Below are 22,130 nucleotides of genomic sequence, written 5' to 3' on the forward strand. Positions count from 1 at the left end.
TCTGAGAGATCATCAAGCCTCTGGTTCCTTGTGTTCCTGCCTGGTCTTACTCACCATCATCCCACCTGGTGCCGCCTCTTCCTCCGCAGTCCTCAAGCCCGCTGTCACCCAGGACTGGTCCCAGTGGTCATCCTCCCTGCCTGCCATCGTGTCATGTCTCACTCTCCTAGTTGTACCCGGTCTACAATCTTGTCAATAAAACACCATCACTGCTCATTCTGCATCTTGGTACGATCATCTACGGCAGATCCGTGACAGCACATGCGTATTATGTGTTCAGTCTATAGGCGCTTAGTTTTTCTTTACAAAATGACATCACCAACTCTGGCATGCATAATACAGAATTTTTAAGCATTTTTGTAGATCCGTGTGAACGGAGATCGTTTTGACAACAATGTCATCTATACGTGAAAAATGCAAAGGAAACCGTTTCCGGTTTTAACATTGTTGTCATGTTAATGTACCCTTAGACAGTCACAGATTTTAGGTTAGATCAGTCTAAAATCATTTTGCATTGACATAGAGAATACATTTTGAATTTGAATTTTTGAATTGGATTTTTTTAAATGTAAATTTTAATATATTGTTGGACAACAAGTCTTATTTATTGGCCCTTCGTTGTAAAAAGTTTGGGCTCAAATATGTGTTTAAATGTTCACCTGAGATTTTTAATCCAAATATGTATATATAATCAATTGTGTTCAAATATATGAACCAATAAAACTACATTCAGGAAGAAAACATGCATGTGATCTAAACTTTACATATGGGGGTTTTGTGTACAGTCACTAACATGGAGTGATTGTTTTTAGATTCCCCTATTTCAGGTTTCTGATCACATTTGTCCGTTTTGATTGTATGATGGAGTGAATAAAGGACCACATCTACCTGCTGTAGACTTTAATGTCTAACAAATTTGTTCATAATTTACATTTTGGATCCTGTATATTATTTGTTCAGTCACTTAAAACCGTGTCAGCTTCGTAACATTCCCCAGTTCTCTCCCTTAAGCCCCTTCCTCTCCTCATAATAACTCTTTCCATGTTACTCTGCTTTCCTATGCCTCCCTCCCCCACTTTTTCTCTCTCAGACGCTTGTTTGTGATCATTCCTTTTTGACTGCTGATTAACATATTTTGATTTATGTTTAACTGAAGGGCGGTACAAATTCAGCCCTTTTCCCCTATGTATTTCCATTATCAGCGTGAGATATAGTGTGAGGACAATCACTTCCCTGTGTAAACGCATTGACAACCGCGTGGCTGTGACATTACAGACATCAGAGCAATTTTTTGGAGGGCGGTGAAACTTAACTCCTGATTTAACCTCTGAGCCTCCCACAGGCTGCCCTGCATGATTGAGTGTGAGACTGCGTATGTCCACACATTTGGGAATCAGACACAGCTGTTTCCTCTCTTTGGAGGCAAAAGGAAGTGCAAGGACAGTGTGTGTGTGTGTGTGTGTTGGTTCACAGGGAGTGAGTGTTCTGACTTTGAGTGTTTGTACACATTCTGACACTTGTGTCCGTGTTTGACGGCTTGCCATGGAAAGTCTGGAGTTCGAAAAGAAGGAAAAACGGTATTTTATCCGTGGGAAGCATGCCGCTATCATCTGCGCCGCCGTCATTGTGACAGGTGTTGCCGTGGGGCTCGGAGTTGGTTTAAGCCAGAAGACCTCCTCATCCGAAGATGAAACCAAACCAACTCCAACACCATCACCTACAACACCCCCAGATAACCGGGGTCCCTGCAAACCATCCGACAACACAAACGGCGGATGGAACAATTTCCGCTTACCTGACTACATGGTACCGTTCCATTACGATCTGCATCTGGAGCCCGACCTCGAAACGGATACCTACACCGGGAGCGTGTCCATCCATCTGACCCTGACGAAGCCCAGTCAGCATCTGTGGCTCCACATCCGAGAGACATTTGTCACCGCGGTGCCCACTTTACAGCGCAGTGGCCCGTCCGGCTTGACCTCTGTCAGGGTGAAGGAATGCTTTGAGTATAAGCCGCAGGAGTATGTGGTGGTAGAGGTGGCCGAGCAGCTGAGTGTCACTGGTACAGGCGAGCACTACGTCCTCACTCTTCACTTCCAGGGCTGGCTCAATGGCTCTCTGGTTGGTTTCTACAGGACCACATATCAGGAGAATGGAGTTACCAGGTAAGCATCAAAACATCTATTGTAGAAATGTATAAAAAAAAAAAAAAAATTGTGGTGTAATAAGTCATTATGCACAGGTCAGAGGTATGAAAAGTTATAAAAGTATAAAGTACTTGAAAGTATGCTGTCACAATTTCATGATTATAAAATCAAACATTATTGAAAGTGAAATAGTTTACATGTTTAATATGTTTACACTACTGTTCAAAAGTTTCTTTTTTATTGTGTTTGAAAGAAGCCTCTTATGCTCACCAAGGTTGCATTAAAAAATACTGTAAAACAGTAATATTGTGAAATATTATTGGAATTTAAAACAAATGTTTTCTATTTTAATGTAGTTTAAAATTGAATTTATTCATGTGATCGTAAAGCTGAATTTTCAGCATCATTACTCCAATCTTTAGTGTCACATTATCCTTCTTTTATCATTCTAATATGCTAATATTTTGTAACAATATAAATGTCTTTAGAGGTATGGTTCACCGAAAAATGAAAATTCTGTCATAATTTACTCAATTTGTTCCAAACCTGTATGAATTTTTTTTCTTCTGCTGAACACAAAAGAAGATATTTTGAAGATACTATGGAAGTCAATGGGTCCCACCAACTGTTTGGTTACTGACATTCTTCAAAATATCTTCTTTTGTGTTCAGCAGAAGAAATTAATAAAGGTTTGAAACAACTTGATGGTGCGTACATTTTTGGGTGAAATATCCCTTTAACACTGTTATTGAACATGGAGGCATTAAATTGATCAAAAGTGACAATTTATTTCCAAAAGAACCAGCAACAATAAAAAACGTTTGATCAGTAGTTATTTATAGACTGATCAGTGAGTCACGTTCATCCACATTTCTTTAGGTATAATACTATGCTATAGTATAGAGATTTTTCTTCTTGAGGCTGAATGACCAATGTTGTTTCCAAATACAGTTTATACTGAAATGGATTTCATATCAGTTTGGAGCCTAATTTATTGACTTGTAAGCTCAGTGAAATGGACAAAATGAGGACAGATTTATGTTGTGAGGGCCTGCAAAAAGTGCATTTTGGAGGTCTAAATGAAATTATAAAGAGTAAAAAGTATATATATATTTTCAATATAGTACAATTTTTCAGTTTCAGTACTCGAGTAATGTACAAATTCAACAAAACAATATTTGCGTATAGTATATAAAATACATTTCTTCAAGTACTTTACAACTCGGTACAGAGTTTAACGTGATGAAATTTTATTATGGATCATTTTTTATATGGCTGTAATAGTTACTATAGTAACCAGGCGCTTCGATAAGGATGTTGAAGTTCCTCATCTGTCAATTATGACCATTTCAGGGCCATCAGGCAACACCAAATGGGAAACATTTTTTTATCAGCACTGTTGTCACCCTTGTCCTACTTTCTGGGATTTACTGCTTGCCTCCAACAGTGAGATCCCAATCATGCAAATTACAACATATCCAGAAATTACATGGCAACTTATTTATCTAAATTTTTCTCACTGCACATCTCAGCTCCTCTGATTAGTAAACAGGGAACAGATAACACTAGACAGGACTGAATGTCTGAATTTAGCCAACAGTTTGGATAAGAAGGTCTGAGACCTCTGCTTCAAAGAGAATTGAATTATAGTCGCTAAGGGAGATATAAAAAATGGAAAATCCCAAAGAGATTACAATGTTATTTAACAATGAAACACGTGCTTGAGTATTGCCAAGCTGTAAGTAGTGTCACAGTATTTGATCTGATTTGGAAATGGTGTGAAATTTTAACTGAACTGAACCCTCATTTCTTGGAACAAAAGCAGAAAGGTGCCAAGAATGAGATATCTACATCTGCTAAAGCTTATTTAATCATGAAGCAATATAGCTTTTAGCACTATTACTGCACTGTTCTGTTTTTTTTTTTTTCAAATCTGAGAATTACTAACTGTTAAACAAGCTTACAATAGGAATGCCATTCCTAATATGTTATGAGATAGCAAGTCATGCTACATGTATCATGGGTGATCACATGATCATCTATCATATCATATGATCAACAAACAAGTCTTTATTATCTATAATGTCGAAGAACTAAAAATCACACTTTACAGGAATTTAGTATGTTTATCAACGTAAATTTTAATCACTTTTTATTTTGTTTATAGCATTTGCAAGGGCAAAACTCCAGAGGCCACCAAAAACTATTTTGTTTGTTGCACAAATAGGCAGCGAGTTTAAAGCCATAATCAAACTTGATTAAATGTTAATGAAAATGTGGTTGGACTTTCCCCACGTGGTTAATGGGGTAAACGTAAACCCATATTTTGATTTTTATGAACCCCGCTCTGATCTTTTATAGGAAAATCGCTGCAACAGACCATGAACCCACAGACGCTCGTAAATCTTTTCCATGTTTTGATGAGCCCAACAAAAAGGCCACCTACACAATCTCCATCACCCATGACAGTGCATATGAAGCGCTGTCCAACATGCCTGTGGAGGTATATTCCCCTGCTGCTTGAGTCTTAAAAACAGTTTGTAGAACTTGAACTTTTAAACCAAGAATTGTACCATCAATCTGCTAGTGTGTTATGTGCAAGTGTGTGGTCTTTATGGTTTTGGTAAATGAAAATCTGATCAGATTTATTATTATTATCACCCCTGGTAAATATTATCAAAGATGGCTGTAAAAATTAATCTCCATTGTTTATCCTTTCGATCTTTCATAAAATATATATATATATATAAAAACAATTAGCAAAAATCTAACCTTTCATTGAAGTAAAAGAATTTAAATCACATTTTGAAATAAATGCTTTTCTCCAATAATTATTGGCACCCTTTTATTAAATACTTTTTGCAACCTCCTTTTGCCAAAACAACAGCTCTGAGTTTTCTCCTATAATGACTGATGAGTTTGGAGAACACCTGACAAGAGATCAGAGAGCATTCCTCCATACAGAATCTCTCCAGATCCTTCAGATTCCCAGATCCATGTTGGTGCTTCTCCTCTTCAGTTCACCCCACTCATTTTCTATAGGGTTTAGGTCAGGAGACTGGGATGGTCATGGCAGAAGCTTCATTTTGTACTCAGTGACAAATTTTTGTGTTGATTTTGATGTGTGTTTTGGACCGTTGTCCTGATGGAAGATCCAACCATGGCCCATTATAAGATTTCTAGCAGAGGCCATCAGGTTTTGATTTTTTTATCAGTTGGTATTTGCTAGAATCCATGATACCATGTCTCTGAACAAGATGTCCAGGACCAAAACAATAGGCCACAACATTAAATATCCAGCGGTATATTTAACCATGGGCATGGAGTACTTTTTATCCCTGTTTGCACCAAACCCATCTAGTGTGTTTGCTTCAATAAAAGCTCTTTTTTTAGTTTCATCTGACCATAGTGATAGAGTGATAGATTTCTTAAGTGCATAGTGTTTTTATGATGTGAGTGAAGTAATGCTTCTATGTATTATTCTGTATATATTTTATGAATTTTTGTAAGTATAATATCAACCTGTCCAGGGACTGCAGGTGGAAATTAGCATTTTTTTGCTATAACCTGGCACATGACATCTCTTCTTTTTTAGACTAATGTTGTTTGTGCATTGTCCCTGATCAAATAAAAAAAATAAATTCAAATTCAAATTCATAGAATCCAGTCCCTTTTCAAAGTTCCAGTCATATCTGATAACTGAATATGCTGAAGTTTGTTTTTGGATGAGGAAGGATGATTTTTCTCGAAACCCTCCCAAACAACATGTGGTGATGTAGGGGTTGTTTGCTGTTTTTTTGTTTAGTTTTTTTAGGCATTCTGACCCCAAGACTCAACTTATCTCTGCAATTCTTCATCTGTGATCCTTGTAGAGTCTTTGGCCACTCAAACTTTCCTCCTCACCGTGCATTAGCACGATATAGACACACATCCTATTCCAGGCAGATTCGTAACATCTTCAGTTGATTGGAACTTCTTAATTATTGCCCTGGTGGTGGAAATGGGAATTTTCAATGCTTTAGCTATTTTCTTACAGCCACTTTCTATTTTGTGAAGCTCAATAATTTTTTGCTGCACATCAGAACTATATTCTTTGGTTTTACTCATGTCATGTGGTGTGACCAACACACAGGAAAAAAATGAAATTATGTACTGGCAATTTGACTTTTTTTCAGGTTGTAAAATGTCATGTGGTGCAACTCCCCCGAAATGTTACAAAAAAGTGTGACGGATGATTAAGGGAATTTGGCCTTTGTGTTTCCTCATATTTATACTCCTGTGAAACAAGAAGTCATAGCTAGACAATTTCATATTCCTAGTCACCGTCACCCTGGTGTGCTTAAAAATATATTAATATTAATGGAAATATTCATATTCACATTAATATTAATAACCCCAACCACACACTTTCATTTATTTTACTTCAATGAAATGTTAGATTTGTGCTATTTTTTTATTTTTATTATTAAAGATCAAAAGGATAAACAATGCATATTTATTTCTACAGCCCTCTTTGATCATATTTACCAGGGGTGCCAATAATTCTGACCACAACTGTATATTAGATGTTAATATTCCTTTTAAACACATCTTTTGGCTCTCTTTCACAGAACAAAGAGAAAGTGTCAGATGAAAAGACAACAACCTCATTTAAAAAATCTGTAAAGATGAGCACCTATCTGGTATGTTTTGCGGTGCACAAGTTCAGCTATGTGGAGCGAACATCGAAAAGAGGAATACCAGTAAGAAATTTTCTTTCGCTGTTTGTTCTTCTAAACCAGGATTTACTGAATATTTCCTAACAGTCGGAACACTGAAACCTCTGTGGATTTTCATTATTCATCTCTTTCTCTCCTCCTGACAGTTGAGGATCTATGCTCAGCCTTTGCAGATCTCAACCACTGATTATGCTGCAAATGTCACTAAGATCATATTCGATTACTTTGAGGAGTATTTTGACATGGACTATTCTATAGAGAAACTTGGTAAATAAGCAAATACATTTTCACAATTTTTAACTTTATCATATTAGTGGGATCATCATCATCATTAATTATTACTTATCATTTTTATTTTATGGGGCAATGACTCATAAAACCAATTCATATAATAGCTTGAATACAACTGTTTCATGATTAGCCTGTTTTTAATTTCTGAACTTACATTTATATATTTTAAACTGCCCCAATATCACAATGAAGGGGGAAAAAATCAATTAAATTACTGTAATTTAAGTAATTACTGTAAGTGGACATTATTTTTTATGATTGTCTAAACAGAAATATTTCATATTATGATTGTCTAAACAGAAATATTTCAATATAACAGATTTATTACTTAATAATATTTGTAAGTCATGTAGTGTGACCAACACACACACAAAAAAAAAAAAATTATGTAGGCCTACTGTCAATTTGACTCTTATTCAGGTTGTAAAATGTCATGTGGTGCAACTCCCCCAAAATGTTACATTTATGATATTTATGAATTAATCAATGATATTTGTTTGGAAAAAGGTTTTAACATTACATTTAATATATATTTTAAAATATTTCTGAAAGTATTAATAAGTGTACAAGTGTATCTTCTTACTTGCCAGGTGTAAGGAAAATATTATTACTTTTCATTGAATTTAAGCTTTTCTTGAAAAGGGAATCATTTTTATTTTGTTTTCAAAATCATATGTAAAAAAAAATGAATACATAGAGTACATTTTTAAATGTTCATTTTAAATCATAAAAAATATACAGTATATATACATTTCTTTCTTTTTTTATATACTTTTTAAAATGAACATTTTATAAAAAATATCTTTGAACACTTTTTTGTCATTTACCCTTATACGATTTGAAACAGCTGTACAAACTTATCTTATCAAAAGTCATTATTTATATAGTATTTTATCTTATCAGCTGATTTATATCATGTATTTATCTACAGTATGCTATAATTATTGTGACAAAGGAATATATGATGTGTTCCGTTTCTGCTGCAGATAAGATAGCAATCCCAGACTTTGGAACAGGAGCGATGGAGAACTGGGGGTTGATTACTTATAGAGAAACCAACCTGCTGTTCGATGAGAAGGAGTCCTCTTCAATCAACAAACAGCGAGTGGCCAGTGTCATTGCGCATGAGCTTGTTCACCAGGTCACTAACCCTATCACATATCTGGTCTAATGGTAATCACTGAAAGATTACGAGTTGGGAAGCTAGTTAACCTAGCATCATGTATCAGATTCAGACTGCAGCTTTAATATCATTCAAAGCAAGCAGTGCTTTAAAGCACACTACAGGTGCTCTGTCCAGGACACTGCGCAGAGCGAGGACAATAGCATATACTTCATCAGTCACACTTCAGAACAGGCCTTGGCAGAACACCCTGTACTGAGCCTGCATCTCATTTTACTGCTTCCTGTAACTGCATTTTCCATCAAAGAGGCTGAATTTATCAGGACGATTTTACAGTAACAAGACTGACAGAGAAAAATATGATTATCGTAAAGATTACTATCACACAGTTAAATATTACACCCTCTCAGAAACATAAAACGCAGTGATGTTTTTTAGGATGATGACTGCAGTCACATTGATAAGATTATCTTTTTATGGCCAGGTCCAAGGTTGTTGGAAGCAGAATCCAAAAACTATCCGAAGTTACACAGTAATGTGCTAAAAATGTCATATTAAAATAGAACTGTAGAAACCTTTTATAGATGGTATAAAATCATGATGTAATTTAGATAATTTGTAACTTATTTCCTTGTAAAGACATTCACTTTAAGTCTTTTTGTTGAGCTTTCATTATGTTGCTGCTGACTTTGGTTGCATAGTTTGAGTATTGAATCCTTGAAATATGTCCAATTTCTTTTTAACTTTGAATAAACACATTTTTTTAAAGGCATGGTTACAGAAACAATATAGGGCTGAATAAGCACAAGGTATTTAGGGTCTACCATTTAAGGAACTGTGGCCAGTTGCATAATCTTAGCCACTGTTAATACTGTGTCTTAAGAGTTACAGTATAGTTTGACCAACTAACAGTTCGACAAGAGGCAATCAGTCTTCATTTTCCTATTCAAATTAGATCAAACTACCATTTTATGTAACTGACTAACTAAAAAGTTAGGACCAGTCTTGAAGAAAAAAAATAGATGACTAACTTTTTAGACTAGTCTAAGCAGTTTATGAAACCGGCCCTGGTTTTGTCTTTAATCTGCAGTGGTTTGGAAATATTGTGACTATGGACTGGTGGGACGACTTGTGGCTGAACGAGGGCTTTGCCAGCTTTTTTGAGTATGTGGGAGTGGAACAAGCCGAGACTGACTGGGGAATGGTGAGCACATGTCTGAATCATTCAAATGTATTCCTAAATAGGCAACATCTCTCTGAAACCATCCGATCACATTGAGGCCATGTTTATGCCAAATTCATCCTCTGTGTTCCCAGCGCGACATCATGCTTATCAATGATGTATTTCCTGTCATGGTCGATGATGCTCTTCTCTCTTCCCATCCTATTATTGTGGATGTGTCCAGCCCTGCTGAGATCACATCCGTGTTCGATGCCATCTCATATAACAAGGTATATTCAGTGATGCCTAACCTAGCGATGTTGCTCTATTAACTCTTTTTGCTATGAATTGGTCGCTCTAATCTCATTCTGCTTTAGGGCGCTTCTATTTTACGTATGCTGGAGGACTTGCTCGGCCGTGACAAATTTAGGGATGGATGTCGAGTAAGGCGCCTCACTTTTTACATACATTTTCCAATGACTCCACACTTTTATCTTAAATAAAACCTCTTTCTTTTTTTACCACAGCAATATCTGAAAAACTTCCCCTTCCAGAATGCTAAGACTGCAGACTTTTGGAAAGCCATGGAAGATGTAAATAGCTTTTATTGGTCATACCTTGCCGTTTTAATGCTTATATTATAAGCAACCACATGCCGTGACACATTTAGGGAAAAATATGGGTTACACTTTATTTCGAAAGTCCACTTTCAAATTCTACTAACTATGAGTAACTAACTCTCATTAATTTGTTTGAATAAATTAATGTTTTTTAATACATTTTTGTCTGCACACTATTTAGATCTATGCCTATTATATATATCTTGGGTCATACTTTAGGAGAGTGGCTTACCTGTGGCAAACATTATGGACACATGGACCAAGCAGATGGGTTATCCTGTTCTGAATCTGACCATCACAGACACTGAAGCGAAACTCACCCAGAACAGGTTCCTCCTGGACCCCAATGCTGACCCCAGCCAACCCACCACTCCCCTGGGGTGAGCCTGATGATATTCCCACATCCCTCTACACCAAAAATGTCTGTGGAATCAAACACTGGAATTCAGTAATATTACCATGAACCACATAGGCCCAACAATTTGCAAAAGTAACATGGCAGTGGAAAGATTAGGAAAATGCATACACTATCAAATATTGTGTTCACCATACTGCCAAGTGACAGATGAATTTGCACCAAAATACTGTTAAACAAATGCACAGCCTTTGACGTCAACAACAAAAGACATGGAAAGCATTTTTGTCCTACCTTTTAAAAGCTAATAAGGCCATGTATTTTGCCTTTCGAATTCTTAATTATATGATTGGTTTATTCTTACTGTCCACAATCAGAACAGACTTACAACTCATTTTACAGTCACTCACAACCCATGAATTGAAAAGCACTGCTCTATTCTGTACATACGTCCTTATCTCATCTGTCCCCAATAAAATACAACATGTTCACAAATAATAATTATCATTATTCTTCACAGGAACACAGATGTGTAACTGAACTCACCTCTGATTCTTCTTCTCTCATTTGGCACACTGAAAAGTTCATTAGTTCACAATGATCTCTTGTCCCACAGATACAAATGGACCATTCCTGTGAAATGGAGCACACTCAACTCCAAAGAAAACTCTTTCATATTTGACCAAACACAAACAGGTTAACAATATAATATGCTTAGACTGTTTTTGACACTGAGAAATAAGTTATTTTAATTGAGGTATTCTGCTGTGTAATTAATTTATGGCCTGTGTTTATATAGAGAAAGTCATTGAAGGATACGCCCCTGCAACCGATGATCTTATCAAAGTCAACAAAGACCACATGGGCTTTTATCGAGTAAATCACCACGACAGTGTGTGGAGCACTATTGCTGAGCAACTTTTCACAGATTATAAGGTAGCCTATTATCATTAATATTTCTTTCTCTTTAATATAACGTTACCTTTTTTCACATTTCTGAGTTTCTCAGAAGCTGAAGTATGAGACCAAATGAAATATATATTTTTGTGTTCCAATTTGCTCAAATAGCAAAATAAAAACACCACAATAGTGTTTTCACAACTTTCAAAGATCGATAACGGCAGTCAGAAGAGAGAAAGATGTCTATTGTCACTACTTCCATAGAGCCGCTGAGTGAGAAACGCCCTCATCCTAGTTTTTTTTTTAAGTTTTTTTTTATTTTTTATAGGTAATATAATACAAAGTATAGTGTTATTAATGTATACATTTAAAAAAAGAATACACACAAAAAAAAAAACGTTAAACCACGCATCACAGTCTGTGAAAAGGGTCCATTTAGCTTACGCTAAGAAAAAAGTAGTCCCCTATAACGTACAAAACAATTATCCTAGCAACAAGACAGACACTGTAACGATGTTACAGTGAAATAAATTATTTTATAAAGCACCTTTAAGTCGCCTGAGGTAATTTATACTTACAGACAATACTTGAGATTGTCCGCGGACCGCGACAGGAAAGTAGCGCCAGATGACAGCGTTACCACGGACGACGGAGTGATATTGCTATTGGCCAATCAGAGCAAAGATGTTCTGCAGAGAGACGTGTCATAAAATATAAAAACTCATGCTGAACTCACTGATGCTTAGCTTATCTTTTTTTTTTTTTTTTTTTTTTTTTAGGTGTATGATGCAACTGATCGAAGCAGCTACATTGATGATGTATTTGCATTTGGACGGTGAGTTCGTAAAAAAACATGTTCCAACTGCAGAACGCTTTCAATCTCGACTTGCTGACAGTAAAAAAAACTGAATTTGAGATGATTTTACATAGCACAGCTTTTTATGGTTATAGTGGAGGTTATAAAGTAAGAATGATGAAGTCATGCTTAAAAGTGCTGCCTTTTGTTTCTCATTACCAGGGCAGATATAGTCAATTATGGAAATGCCTTCAACTTAACAAGATATCTGGCCAATGAAACTGAGTATATTGTGTGGGATCGAGTATCTACTTCTATCTCCTATGTCAGAGACATGCTGGCCGATGACGAAGTGCTGTACCGCAAATTCCAGGTTGGATTCCAAAGTCTTCACTACCTTCCAGAGCATGGCAAAAGTCCTTGTGTAAAAAACATGTAAAATGTTCAAATCTGGTCTTATTCCAAGAGGGAGATTTATAGCTGATATTCTTTATATAAATGTTTGCAAGAAGTTACTATTTTAAATCTTCAGTTTTTCATATGCTCTGTTTGAAATCGTGTTTAGCAACTCTTCCGTGGCCATGTGCAGAAGATATCCAGAGAGCTTGGGTGGAATGATGAGGGGACCCAAACAGAGCGGTGAGAATTTTTTTGGCAGAAGTAACTATAAAACCTCTCCTATAGCACAGGCCAAGCCAAGGACACATTCTTGGATTTATCAGTCTTGTAAACCTTAGAGTTAAATGCTGCATATACTGTATGCATGCATACTATTCAGCACATGTGTTCACACACACGCACTGAATAGTATCCGTGTGTGTGTGTACGTACGCACATATACAGTGGAAATTCTTTTATTTTGCATGCTTTTCTAATTTAATACATTTTTCATAACAATTTGATGAAAAAGTTTTAAAAATGTAATGCCTTAGACTTAGTGTTTGTTTCATCCTCCTTTTGCTTTAATGACAGCAGCATTGCTCCACATGTTTTGTTCTAAAGAACATCTGATGATCTATAACAAAAAGTTAACATTTTCTTTTTTGATTACTGAAATTCAGAATCTTAAAGTCACCATGAATTCAAAATGGACATTTCTTATTTTCTTCATGTAATATTGCAGTTTTCATTATAAAAGATTTATTACAGCTGCGGATCATATTTTTTTTTAAATTCATGTGCCCTTGTTATCATTAATCAAAATAACTTCCCCTCCCTCTTGCAGCGACATCTTCTGATGATGTGTTTACTGGCATGAGGCCGGAACAACCTGTGACTCAAATGAGATAACAGCAATAGCAAACGATAACGAATCAATTCCTGATTGACAAAATTAAGTCCTGTCCAACATTTTGTCTTGTTCGAGAAGCCGTTTCACTCAGAAATGTCACAATAGGGAAGAAAAGACTACCTCAACTTTAGTTTCATGCTGACTTTAAATATTTTTCCTTCATTTAACTTTTTTGTTTTGATATTATTATAATCTTAAAACGGTTTATTTTCAGGTTTAATTATTCAAAAATTATATTTTAAAATTCAAAAAATATAAAAAAATGTAAAAATCTCAACAAACCTTGTGTACATTTACATGACAACGATGGACTAAAAAAAACATATCTTTTTTTTCTTTTGCATTTGTGAAAAACTTTGCAGACGACAACGTTCTTAAAACGGTCCCTGTACCCACAAATCCGCAACTAAAACACTGTATTATGCATGCCAGGCCAGTAGTTGGCGATGTCACTTTGTTGTTTTGGTTGTCAAGTACTTGCGCATGCCTATTTAGACTGAACACAAAATACACACAAATGTGTGTTTTTGTAGTTTACACAGAAACGATAATGGTATCGTTTTAAAAAACTTGCACTTTGAACCCCGTTTTCAAAGGTTTGCATTTTCAGGCCCCCAAAACACTGTTGTCTTGTAAATGAACGGCCAAAACACATAAAAAGTGTTCCATTTTTAGTTGAAAATGGTGTCGTATAAACGCCCTCTGAATTTCTTTTTTCCGTTCCCAGGCTGCTGAGGGAGACAGTTTTAGGCCTTGCATGTCAGATGAATGACTCGGAAGCTCTCAACCAAGCCTCTGACATTTTCAATAAATGGATTGATGGAACAATTAGGTAATCACATTCATACATAAATACCTCACAGGATGTATAGTGGTCCACTCAGAGTCAGTGTATCAAAGAGGCTCTTTCTCTGATTGGGGAGCAGCAGTGTGGCTGTCAACTTACGGTTGTTGGTGTACCGATACGGAATGAAGAAATCAAACTCAGAACGGAGCTGGGAAATCATGTTCCAGAAGTATCTCTCTGCCTCTCTCGCCCAGGAGAAGGACAAGCTGCTCTACGGCCTGGCTTCTGTAGAAAATGTCACTCTCCTTCATAGGTAATGTCCCTCTTCCCAGTGCAGAATTAAAGTCGACATGAAATGATTTTACTGTGAGTGATTCTTACAAATACATGCTTTATTTAAAAAAAAATTGTTTTGGGTAACAATTTATTTTAAGGCAGTGGTTCCCAATTCCAGTCCTCGTGACCCACTGCTCTGCACATTTTGTATGTCTCCCTTATTTAACACACCTGAACCAGATCATCAGCTCATTAGGAGAGACTCCATGAACTGAACTGAGTGTGTCAGATAAGAGAGACATACAAAATGTGCAGAGCAGTGGGTCACGAGGACTGGAATTGGGAACCACTGATTTTAAGGTGACGTAGTTACACTTTACTACATGTATTTACTTTAGTAATAACAGTAAATTATACATAATTACAAGTAACTAACCCTAAACCAAATCCTAATCTTAACCGTAACTCATCCTATGAAAATGAAAGACTTCTCTCTGGTGACGAATGATGAACTTTTCCAATCACTTAGTCCACTTAAACACTGCACAATCAACTCCAACTCACATTTATTTTTGAGTGCAACGCCCACATCTCAGAATCCAATCAATAACGACGCATAGAATTCTTTTTTGATAATTCATTGTTCTCTGAAAAAATACTGATACTGCTTCAGATTCTTTCACCTACAGTTGACTAACTCATAGCCTAATTGCACACAAAAAAAAACCCTGGTTTTAAGATGCGTTTTGGTCAATCGGATCACAAGTGCTGAAGTGCACGACGCTAAATACAGGTGTAAACGGGGTCTATAACATTTTGAGCTTGTCCACTTTCGACCACTTTCAGAGATAGTCGAAAACACATTCGACCAGACTGCTTTTGTTGTGTAGAGTAGACGCTCATGTGGTCGAATGTGTTTAAAAAAACACAAAAGACATTACTCTCCGCCTACTGATCAAACGCGAAAACAACATGGCAAGCGCGCTAGTCAGAAGGCTTTTAAACTTTGTCGGCTGAAGACCCAAGTTTGGTTTGATGAAACAAATGTACCAAGCACAATGTTCTCTCACCATTCTTGATTTCTAACATGCACTCACAGCGTTCGGCGTGGTCTTGTGGCTATCGGATCGAATGATCTGAAAAAGCCCATACATTTACCCACCCATAGACCCTCCACTTGAAAAAATCAGAACAAAAGTGGTTGAAATTGGACAAAAGAGACGAGAATAAACGGGAATGTGTCTCCCTCGTTTCTTTTGATCCGATCTTAAAACCAGGTGTAAACAGGACCTTTGTAATAGTAAACTAGCACTCAATAAATAATTTGTTCAAATGTCTTTCTTTTGTAACAGGTTACTTGAAGCCGCTAAAGATGAAACCATTGTGAGAAGTCAAGATCTTTTTAGTCTAGTGCAATACGTCTCACGCAACACAAATGGCAAAACTATGGCCTGGGAATGGATGACGCTCAACTGGGATTACCTAGTGAACAGGTTAGTTCATCTAACAGTTGAAAGGAACAGGGAAAATCAGTATTCTTCTTATTGAAAATAACAATGTTCTATGTGATCTCATGTCTGTTTTAGATATACTATCAATGACAGGAACTTGGGCCGTCTGCCCTCCAGAATTACTAGTACATACAACAGCGAGCTGCTGCTATGGAAGGTGAGACACAAAGGCTGTGTTTGGAATGGAATACTAGCTTACTACTTAGTAGATTTTGGATTTTAATGCACTTTTGTGCAAAATGCCTCAGTGTTTGATTGTCACAAATTGGTTTCCTTTTAGATGGAGCACTTTTTTGCCCTGAACCCAAATGCAGGAGCAGGTGAGATGCCCAGGAAGCAGGCATTAGAGACTGTGAAGAACAATATTGAATGGATGCGACGGAATCGGGAGGAGATCCGGGTCTGGCTGGAGAACAATGTCTGAAGGGTCCAGCGTCAGAACAGTTTTTCCCTCCCCCCACTAAATTTGTCAGTGAATTGCTCAGGGCAGCTTGAAAATTAATCTTTAGCTAAGAGCCATAATTGAAAACACTCTTCTGACAAAATAGCCTTGGATTCTGTTGCCATGACAGTTTTTAAAAAGTATTTTCTAAGGCATTACAAATCCTTAGGCACTGTTCTTTATTTAATGATTGCAGTACACATCAAATTCATTATCTGTAAAATGTGTAAATGTGAAATAAATGTCATAAATAATGCTTAAATTTGACACATTTTATAAAGAAAATAGAAAAATTATAGAAATCTTTTAAACAAATCATTGTGTAATTGTTTTTATTCAAATGAGAACATTTTGAGTACATGCAGTATCAAGAACAGCAATTTCACAAGATTTGCAGCAGACATGTAACAAGCATCGAGATTAGATACTGAATAGCAAGGTTAAAAGAAGGCAATGCCAGTTGCAGAAACCATATTCATGGTATGAGAACACGTTACATTCGTCTGAGACTGCAAAGTAATCGTGCTCTAGTGGTGTTAAAACAGTGGAGCAGACAGAAAGCGTCCAGCGCTGATGGTTTATGAATGTTTAAATATCAGATTTTCTCTTAAGGGTTTTCATTTAAGGGTTGAGTGGCACAGAAGACACTGTCATTGGAAGCTGGTTGGTAATATTCATTCGCTGTCGTGTCTGACATCGTAACATTCCAATGATGGCTCTCCTGAACCTGCAGTCAACAAATGCAACTTATTAGTAAGGAAAGAAAAGGAAAGAAAGTGACAACAAAGATGGGACAAGGAGGCCTTACTTTTTGTTGGTGATGACATAGATGCAAGGATTGTAAAAGGTGGAGGACTTGGCGAAGAGTGGGGCAATTATGGCCATTGCAGCTGGAATCTTTTTGGGGTCACCAAATGATGCCCACAAACACACAATCGAATATGGAGACCAGGCAGCCAGGAACATCACTATCATTATAACGGACATCTATAAAAAAAAGAATTAAGCATTCAAGTTAACGAAAACCAGAGGGCACACAAAACCAGTCAAGCAGTATTTATATAAACTATTAGCCTATTGTATTTATATTTTGATTAGGGGGCCGTTTACACAACACCATTTTCAACAACAAAAAAAAAAAAAAAAAAAAATTTCGTGTTTTTGGGGGCCTGAAAACGCAAACTTTCGTAAACGTGTTTCAAAGTGCACGTTTTTGAAACCCATACCTTTATCGTCTCTGTAAACTTCAAAAACACGAATTTGTGAAAACGGTGACGTCATGCGCATTCCGTTCTCTAGGCGCGTAGTTTTTCTTTACAAAGTGACATCGCCAACTACTGGTCTGGCAGCATAATACAGCGTTTTTAGTCATTTTTGTGGATCGTGTACACATTGATCGTTTTGATAACGTTGAAGTTTTTTTTTGTTATATGTTACAAGACAATGATGTACTGCATGCCAGGCCAGTAGTTGGCGATTTCACTGCATGCACATGACGTCACCGTTTTCACAAATTCACATTTTTTGTAGTTTACACAGAGACGATAACGGTATCGTTTTAAAAAACTAATTTTCAAAAGTTTGCCGTTTTAAAGCTCCCAAAATGCCGTTTTGTAAATGAACAGCCAAAACGCATTAAAAGTTTTTCATTTTTAGTTGAAAATAATCTTGTGTAAACATCCCCTCAGTTTTCATTTTAATTTCAGTTTGCGTTTAGTAATTTTGTTTTTATAAAATATTTCTATTTAGCTTTACCTTATAATTATTTCAGTTTTAGTCTAAACCTTTTTTATTTTAAGTTGCCAAGACAAAATTTCTCATTTTCATTTAATTAATTAAAAAAAAATGCAGCTTTATTTCAATTACTTAAACTGATTTTTGATAGTTAATGGTTACATTTACCCTCACGTGAATGGGATTTTTTTGGCAAAAATAAACAAAATATTTTTGCTTGCCTTGGTCACGTCCATTTGGTCAGACCAATCCATGTCGACGCTGTCTAGGCAGTTACTAACTTTGAACCTCTTCACAGTAACCGTGACGTTGTAGTAGCAGTAGAACATGACCGACAGTGGAATGATGAAGTTGACAATTATCACAGTCATTGTGTAGGACACAAAAGATCTAAAAGCAAACAGGATTAGTCCCACTTGTAATCCCCTCTCCACTTTTAAGATTCACAGTCTAAAGGAAAAAAAGCTTTACAGAGTGGTAAAACTGATAAAAGATTAGTAAAGGAATAAAATGGGTATCTATGGCCCGGCCTATAATATCAATCTTCACTCACGCGTCATTGTTTCTCCAGTTGATGGTGCAGGTGGCTCCTGTGGGGTCAGGGGCATATCCTGCCCAACCAACGATGGGCATGGCTGACCAAAACACAGCATTCAGCCAAGCAGCCACAATTAGAAGTGTGTATGACAATGTTGACAGCTTCTGTCCTGTAACAAACACACATTAATAGATATCCTACAGCATTTGGCACAAAGTGACATTGACCCTCCACTAAGTCAATGACAGTCCTTAGTGGTTCATATTTCATTCAGGCAGTTGTTTGGACAGATTCATACCTACATCAGATCGACATATGGTAAGGTATCGGTCAATGGCAACCACAGTGAGCAGCCCAATACTGGCCATTCCGAAGAATATATTCAGGGCAGCGTAGATCTGTAACAGAGGCAACAAGTTTTGTTATTGTTATGCAAGAAAGTGTGTTCTAGTGGAATTAAGCAAAAAATAATGAGATTTTATGTTTTAATGAAAATGTGTTTCAAATATTTTCAATATCTAGCACTTGTTGGCATTATCTTTTATTGTTATGTCTTCGGAAGAAAAAAGTAGTGAAACAATTTTGTTAAAATATTATAAATATAATGCAAGGTTAGTTCAGGTTGCAAAACTAAGAACATGCGTGCTTTATAGGATACTCTTACTCATCATTGTCCCCTAACAATGCTACTTAGCTATGACTATATTTACAATTTTGCTTAATTATACAATCAGAATGACTGTGTTTGTTGAAAAAGTAGGAGGTGCACAACCTGGCAGCCCATGTAGCCAAATTTCCAGCTCCCGTGCAAGTCTGAGGCTGCTGACATGGGGTAACCAATGCCGGCTACGCCAATGTCAGTGAAAGCCAGATTAATGATGATAGCATTTGTGGCAGTACGCAACTCTCTGAACTTCACAAACATCAGCAGCACCACAATGTTACTAGTCAGACTGACCACTCCTGATAGAGATAGAAAAAGACACAGACAGGGAGAGCAGGAAGTTAAAAGGATAATTTACCCAGAAATTTAAATATTGTCATCATTTACTCACCATCGTGTTGTTCCAAACCTGTATGAGTTTCTTTCTTCTGTTGAACACAAAAGATTATATTTTGAAGAATGTTGGTAATCAACAGTTGACGGTAACCATTGACTTCCATAGTGTTTTTTTTTTTGTACTATGGAAGTCAAAGGATACCGATTACCACCATTCTATAAAATATCTTCTTACAGGTTTGGAACAGAAACCTGTTCAGGTTTCTCATACAGGTTTGCAACAAATTGAAGGAGAGTAAATGATGACAAAATTGTTCATTTTTGGATGAACTATCCCTTTAGGACATCTGTGGACACAAAGACTCTGTTTCACACATATGTCATGACTCATGTCCATTCTAAACATTTCCCGTTTTCAGTTCCCCATTTTATACACACCCCAGCTGGTTACCTCACACGCCTGGCTGAATCTGTAAATGTCTGTTTCAAGGAATGCTTAAAAACATTGTCCTGAATTTAAGCCTACCCAGCTAACGAAAATATATTCTAAGCTAAGGTTCCCATTAAATTATGAAAACGTTATTTTCTGAATGTTTAAAATGTAGGCTACGTTTAAAAAAAAAAAAAAATCTTTCTTGGTTTTACGAGAGTTAAGGGAACATTTCTATTAAATTTGGAAATAATTTTTGGCAACGTTACTTTTGATTGTTCTCTGAACGAACGTTTAAAAAAAAAAAACGCAGTGACATTTAAAAAAAACATTAGACGACCGTCCGACTTAAACATTTCTGAAAAACATCCCATGACCAATGTATAAAAAACTTGACTGAGAACATTATTATAAAGACCAGATATCTTTGAACGAATGTTCTTCGTTAGGCTAGTCTACTAGAATAATGTTTTTTCATAACTGTCCATCTAAAACGTAGGCTAAAATACATTACGTATCAATGTATAGCCTACGTTACGTAAAGTAGCCTAACGTTTTTGTGTTCTGTGTGCAATGTTTTCATTTTGAGAACACTGAAGACCAGAGAACTTTAAACAAAATATCTATTAACGTTAACGTTTGTTCATAATTTTGAGAGAACCGTCGAACTAAAATGTTAAAAAAAAGTTAAAAGTTCCATGATTGGTGTAGGCCTAATTAACATTTTTATGTTAACATTTTAAGAACATTATTAAACACCAGATAACTTTGAACAAATGTTCTATTAAATTATTTGTTAATATTTTTAAGAGAACCTTACCAGTTAAACAAAGTTCTGAGTATGTTTCCTGTTTAGGCCCCAAAGGCAATTCTTGGCATTTGGCTTACTAAACTCTTACTTAATGAGAAGATATCCCAATTAAAAAAAAATTGGCTATTAAATCATGAACTTGATAATTATTAAATTAGTTATTTAAAAGTTTCAGTTAATTTATAGCTAATTGCTAACATCAAATACAAAAGGAATACACACAACTACTGCTATTTACCTGCTGTGATGAGGTATGCTGCGACAATATTGTGTTCTGTTTGTGAGAAAGCGCTCTTTTCACCATAAACGTTCTCAGCAGAAGCGTTCAGAAATCCAGATGCCATCTCTTTGTCACACATAATCATATAGGTTATATATACACCACTCAGGTTTCAGATCTGTCTAACATTCACATCTGTTTAAACAAAACCATGCAGTCCAGACTCCTCCGTCCTACCTAGAAAGAAATCATAAAACTTGTGTTTGCTTATGGGATGTAGAAAGTTATGGGGTGATTGAGGGAATGAAGGGCTGGAAAAGCATTGGCCTGGATTATGTTCTCTAATTATGTTTTCTGCTTGGTTTGTGAGGACTGAAGAAACCGTTGTTTCAGTACTAATCCGCACATGAAAGCTTTTCATTCTATGCAATAGAAAAGCTTTATTGGAATGTGGAGTACAAGTCATTCGAATAATTCACCATTAAAACAACAAAAGTGCAGCAATAAATTGATAAGCACAATTCAGTAGTTCAAACAAGGACAATGTGCAAATGCAGATAAGTGCAAATAAGTAAAAAGCATCTTCAGTAGCAGCATTTTTGTTATTTCAAGAATGTTATTACATCACTTTTGGATTAAACAGTTTGTTTAAGATGAAGTGGACCTTGAGTGGCCTATCACAAGTTTGCAAAGCATCATTGTTATAACACACTTATATAGCCTATATATATATAGTGTGTGTGTGTGTGTGTGTGTGTGTGTGTGTGTGTGTGTGTGTGTGTGTGTGTGTGTGTGTGTGTGTGTGTGTGTGTGTGTGTGTGTGTGTGTGTGTGTGTGTGTTCCCACAGCAATGCCGTAACCTTATGGGTTCCCTAAAGAATCTTTTAATGAAAAGGTCTTGATAGAACCATTTTTCTTAGTGTGCAGGACATTTTAATTAGGCTATCTATACAACCCTGTTTTTTGTCTAATGGA

At 36.3% G+C, this 22,130-nt stretch overlaps 2 protein-coding genes across 2 annotated transcripts; one reads left to right on the forward strand and one right to left on the reverse strand.

The window, feature by feature from the left end:
• Nucleotides 1-1,380: 1,380 nt before the first annotated feature.
• enpep (glutamyl aminopeptidase) lies at nucleotides 1,381-16,730 on the forward strand. The gene is made up of 20 exons (XM_084392240.1): nucleotides 1,381-2,168; nucleotides 4,512-4,653; nucleotides 6,761-6,892; nucleotides 7,015-7,135; nucleotides 8,146-8,300; nucleotides 9,373-9,486; nucleotides 9,600-9,734; nucleotides 9,822-9,887; nucleotides 9,972-10,037; nucleotides 10,284-10,444; nucleotides 11,036-11,115; nucleotides 11,219-11,355; nucleotides 12,099-12,154; nucleotides 12,338-12,488; nucleotides 12,681-12,754; nucleotides 14,134-14,238; nucleotides 14,333-14,506; nucleotides 15,822-15,962; nucleotides 16,056-16,137; nucleotides 16,261-16,730. Exons 1-20 carry the CDS (start codon nucleotides 1,543-1,545, stop codon nucleotides 16,402-16,404), a joined length of 2,862 nt encoding a protein of 953 aa, XP_084248366.1. The 5' UTR covers nucleotides 1,381-1,542; the 3' UTR covers nucleotides 16,405-16,730.
• On the reverse strand, nucleotides 16,731-21,504 carry rrh (retinal pigment epithelium-derived rhodopsin homolog). The gene is made up of 7 exons (XM_084392241.1): nucleotides 21,174-21,504; nucleotides 19,467-19,657; nucleotides 18,993-19,092; nucleotides 18,710-18,863; nucleotides 18,378-18,546; nucleotides 17,231-17,409; nucleotides 16,731-17,149 (listed from the first exon to the last, which is right to left on the reverse strand). Exons 1-7 carry the CDS (start codon nucleotides 21,298-21,300, stop codon nucleotides 17,044-17,046), a joined length of 1,026 nt encoding a protein of 341 aa, XP_084248367.1. The 5' UTR covers nucleotides 21,301-21,504; the 3' UTR covers nucleotides 16,731-17,043.
• Nucleotides 21,505-22,130: the final 626 nt, after the last annotated feature.

The sequence above is a fragment of the Rutilus rutilus genome (genome assembly GCF_951802725.1).
Source record: "Rutilus rutilus genome assembly, chromosome: 20".
In the NCBI taxonomy this organism is placed as follows: Eukaryota; Metazoa; Chordata; class Actinopteri; order Cypriniformes; family Leuciscidae; genus Rutilus; species Rutilus rutilus.